Source organism: Priapulus caudatus, unplaced genomic scaffold (assembly GCF_000485595.1).
Source record: "Priapulus caudatus unplaced genomic scaffold, Priapulus_caudatus-5.0.1 Scaffold1226, whole genome shotgun sequence".
NCBI lineage: Eukaryota > Metazoa > Priapulida > Priapulimorpha > Priapulimorphida > Priapulidae > Priapulus > Priapulus caudatus.
Window position 1 is genome coordinate 10,192 of NW_014578287.1, and position 5,178 is coordinate 15,369.

Sequence of the window (5,178 nt, forward strand, 5' to 3'; positions counted from 1 at the left end):
ATAGCCGGCCACCTGCGATAGCCGGTCACCTGTGATAGGCGGCAACCTGTGATAAGCGGTCACCTGTGATAGCCGGTCACCTGTGATAGCTGGCCACCTGTGATAGCCGGTCACCTATGATAGGCGGTCACCTGTGATAGGCGGTCACCTGTGATAAGCGGTCACCTAGGATAGGCGGCCACCTGCGATAGCCTGTCACCTGAGATAGCCGGCCACCTGTGATAGCCGGTCACCTGTGATAGGCGGTCACCTGCGATAAGCGGTCATATAACAATCACGGTCAAGCTTTCGGCAGCGACGAGACGTTCGTCTGCGCCCGTCTATGTTTCAGCTTCTTGCCGACAATCTCCGCTAGGAGAAGCAGCAGGCCGGCGGCGACGCCCGCCAACAGCATCACGAAGACCGGCAGCATCTGTCGCAAGCTGATCTGCCTGGCAGCGACCGACGCCGCGTCCAGCTCGGAGCACGCTGCGAATCCGCTCTGTAGGACCGGCGCTCCCCACTTCTGCAGGAGACCCGTCTCTATGATCGTACGTATCCTGAAACGCGGGCAGAAAATCGAACTGATCAGGGGGCTTGCGTATGCGCTATTCGTGGTATGACCCACTAAGTCATTAGTGTTCAGCCGATGACAGTTGAAGCTACTTAGCAAATGCACATAGTGATAATTTTCGATTCATCGTTGTCTGATCAAAGCTCTTCTAACTAATGTTTCGACACGAGAGAGACGACCAACGCTTTTTTATAGAACGCAAACAAGTGTGTTCGTTGTTGTTACGCTTCACGTGCGCGCCCTAGAAAATGCGCCGTCCACACAGTAGGAACCAAACGAAGATTCCCTCTAGTAAAGTCCAAGTTTCGAACGAGGACCTACGAACGTCAGTTTGCAATTGGGTTCGCAACTCGGGCACTCCTTGAGGTATATATGTAAAGCTACTCACTGCCAGTTTAGGAGAGGGTAAATCGTGTTGTTTTTCTGCACAGTCCAAGCCATTGGCTCCAGTGAGGTTTCAAATGGAGCCCGTGCAAACCTATAGGGAAAAATAATATAGGCCATTATAAAGGAATAGCATCACTTATAGACGCGCGCACGCACGCACACACACGCACACACACATACACACGCACGCACACACACACACACACACACACACACACACACACACACACACACACACACACACACACACACACACACACACACACACACACACCTCCACACACACCACACACACACACACCACACCACACACACACACACACACACACCCACACACACACACGGCACGCGCCGCGCGCTACGCGACGCAACGACGCACGCACGCACGCACACACACACACACACACACACACGCACACACACACTCACCTGCACTGTCCAGTTTTACCGTAATCGGCAGCCATGAGCACTTCGTTGTTCACAAAATCGTTCATCATCGTATACTTCCCGGTCAGAACCATCTCAAGCGCCATTGATGTGTTATCCGTTCTCGCCTCCTTGTTTCCTTGTACTTTCTTCCATAGCTGGTTATACGTTGAATCAAGTGGGCTGCTCTTTAAATGCGTGCGTAACATTGATATATAAAATCATTATTCGTGAAGCTATATGCAACCACAGCCGTAGATATCTACAACGATTCATTTTTTTACACACTCGCCTATAAAGCCTTATGTAGATGCTCGATATAAATATAGATATTAGTGTATTAAAGTAACAGGGTTATAGCTTTTGGGAGCGAGTGGGTCAACTGCCATCTAGATCGTAGAAAAAATAAAATAGAAGTCAAATAGATGACGAAATTGCGAGTGAGAGGTCTGCCATCTAGAGCGACCAACAACCGCTCGGCGACGTTGCGACTTGCGCCCTCTATAAACAATGAACATGCACTTACGCGCAATCGTTCTTCGTCTGCCCATCCTCTGACGATAATTGGAACTATATCCGTGCTCGCTGCCAGTTCTTCTGTCGAGTAGAACGGGTAATGCGTCGGGCCAACGACGGAGAACAAGCTGACGAATGTACCCGTGTACGTGGCGGCCACGATGCACGAAAATATCCACCAGGTGGCGTACAGAATACGGACCGGAGTCCGCGATGGCAGGAACGTGGTGCCTGCATCGAAACATCGCGGCGATATAAATCACATTGTCAACTAGAGTATTAGCTGTGAACAACGAAGAGAGTTCCGTCAACAACTACTGGCACGAGCAGCTTACGCTCGCATAATATGACACTGGTGCGTGCGTCTGCGATTTAACTTAACCGCTGCCATCTAGCGGCTAGCATAGGAAGTTCCTAGGGCAACCTGTCGTCTTACCTTGTTGGAATAGCGCACCGAATGTGTAGCGGAGATGGGAGACGATTCTGGTCTCTCTGACGTCAGCGACGGTGGCGCGGTCTCGCGACCGCGGCAGCCACCGTAACAGCAGCGGCATCGCCATGGCAAAGCCGAGCAGCAGAATCCATATGTGCGTGTCAAACGGTCGCAGCACGCTGACGGGCTCGTTCCTTATGACGGGAACTTTCTTAATGACGAACACCCTCGACGAATAAAACAGCGGGGTGAGATATTTGACCACCTTTCTTCGCATCGGCGTCAGTAACAGCGGCGTGATCAAGAGATCGAGGGTGTTATTGGACAGCGCTTCGATTCCTGGCTCTTCGCTGGGCAGAATTCGAAAGTCGTAGCTTAAAGATGAAGAGAACACAGAGATTGTTGGGTCGACACGGTTACATACCTTTGTCGTATATTTCGTCGGGGTAACGTTAGGTTTATATATACAGTTACCGGAGTTACTGATTTGATTATATATATAAATAAATAAATAAAAAATAAATAAATAAATAAATAATTAAATATATATAAATAAATATGTGTGTGCGCGTGTGTGTGTGGGTGCGTGCGTGCGTGCGTGCGTGTGTGCGTGCGTGTGTGTGCGCTAAAAAAAATTGTTCAGAGTAACGTCGGGGTTGTATCGAATTATACCATAGCGGTAAATTTTATTCGCGGACAATGATGAGAATTAAAACCACCAAGCCAGATTTTTACGAATTAATTCACTACAATAAAAACATGTTCACCTGTGAAATCACTATATGGTTGACAATGCAATCATAATATACTGTCACCGCTTTCCTTTTCGTTAGAACTAACATTGAAAATGGCGTGCGAAATGTGCTGAGTAATAATTGCAGGGATAGACTCTTTTAGCCACGTCTGATCGATTACGTCCATTAGCCGGTCGATAATTTCCCGACGTGATTTGAAAGTAAATTGTGAACGCGTGTTCACGCGTGCGCGTGCAGCTTTTCCATCGTATTTTTGACGTTTGCCGACGTCGGGTTAGCGAGATAACTCATCTACGGGGAAGATCACACAATGATTAGATGTCTCTGTGTATACTGACAATACCCGGGTACAGAACGGCTACTCAATGATGGTGAAGCAGCAAGGGAGATGACCAGAGGTGTGTGCATGTTCTCTCCGAAACAATTGGTCTAGTATTTCGACGAAGTGGCAGACGAAAGGTTACGTTGTTAGTGACAGGCTGTCGGGTTTCTTCTTGATATTTCGGGATAATAGTCACTTGTACCAATGTGCTTGGTGTGACCGCTGCTGTTATATAGTAACAACTATATTATTAGTATCAACACTAGTATCAACCACAACAATAGTATTGACGCTCGGCTCTCACTCGCTATCTTTATTCTCGCTGCATGGTCGATTCTATGAATTTGCCGCATAACAATTTCAAACGATTTCGTCGTTAATTCGCGGTTCAATCATAAAATTCCGGAAACGAATCGTTAATGTCAGCACTGTACGTATATATATATATATATATATGATATTATATATATATATATATATATGTATATTATTATATACCCCGGCGGTTAATTATCAATGGCGCTGCTCAGGCACGTGCCTGCCGAAACATAAACCTAGATAATGACATCAGCTTCACATAATGTACGCCTAATAATGTGGGCTTTTAATCGTAAGAGTTTCTGTTGGCGGAGAGCCGAGTTGTGAATTCATTCAGCTCTCGAACATATATTTATTATTTAAGCACATATAGTTTTAGACTAACATTGAACTAGGCGGGAGTAGATTGACAGTAGTAGTTAACAACTATAAGCGCGTTAATAACGCTAAGTAACGCTAGGTAACGCTAAGATTAGGCAGACTACAAGAGCTGTATTTGTTTCTCCCGATTGTTTATTTCTCTTCGGACACACTACGCAGCACAGCAACACCACGCGCCACTACGCAAGAGCAGACAGCACGCGCACGCGCGGCGCGCACGCGCGACGCACACGTACGACGCACGCACGTCACTGACGACGCACACACACACATACACACACACACACACACACACACACACACACACACACACACACACACACACTAGTTATAAACGCGCGGTACATCTGCGTGTTGCTGGTCCTACGGCGCAGGTACTCAGTCAGACGTAAACGTATAAAAACATCAGATAAAAGCAACTTTATAACAAATAGCCACCCTGTCGTCAGCGGGCGTATAGACTGCGGCTGCATGTGTAGTGATAGTTACAAAGAGTAAAACGGACAAAGTAGAGGGAGGGAGGAACCGGGGGTAGGGGGAGGGGAGGTGACCGAGACTAGAGGAAGGGGAGGGGAGGATGGGGTGATACAGAGAGGGGTGAGGGGTTGGATGGGGTAGAGAAAGCATAAAAATGTAGCTACAGATCTATAAGGTAGAGACAAGGATGCGGATAGAATAAAGATGTAGCTACAGATCTGTAATGTAGATACAGGAATGCGGAGGATGGCATGACGATGTAGCTACAGATCTATAATGTAGAGACAGGGATGCGAAGGATGGCATGACGATGTAGCTACAGATCTATAAGGTAGAGACAGGGATGCGGAGGATGGCACGACGATGTAGCTACAGATCTATAAGGTAGAGACAGAGATGCGGAGGATGGCATGACGATGAAGCTACAGATCTATAAAGTAGAGATGAAGATGCGGAAAGAATGGCGATGCTGGTTTGTTTCCAAGCCATTTACTTCCATATAAGTTCACTTTACCGCGCGACTATGTCATCGCAATTGCACGGCGATCGTTAGTTAAATGGCATTTTACCCTATTCATATGTATAGAAAAAAATACACTCTATATTCGCC

General features: G+C 47.1%; 1 protein-coding gene across 1 annotated transcript in view; it reads right to left on the reverse strand.

Annotated features, from left to right (window-relative positions):
• Nucleotides 1-280: 280 nt before the first annotated feature.
• The window catches only part of LOC106815881 (glutamate receptor ionotropic, kainate 1-like), a 6,040-nt gene continuing 1,142 nt past the window's right edge, over nt 281-5,178 (reverse strand). Inside the window, exons 2-6 of the mRNA XM_014820405.1 lie at nt 2,319-2,689; nt 1,893-2,113; nt 1,370-1,554; nt 942-1,031; nt 281-539 (exon numbers count right to left, since the gene is read on the reverse strand). Coding sequence (XP_014675891.1) covers nt 281-539; nt 942-1,031; nt 1,370-1,554; nt 1,893-2,113; nt 2,319-2,689 — 1,126 coding nt within the window. The remainder of the gene's footprint in view (nt 540-941; nt 1,032-1,369; nt 1,555-1,892; nt 2,114-2,318; nt 2,690-5,178) is intronic.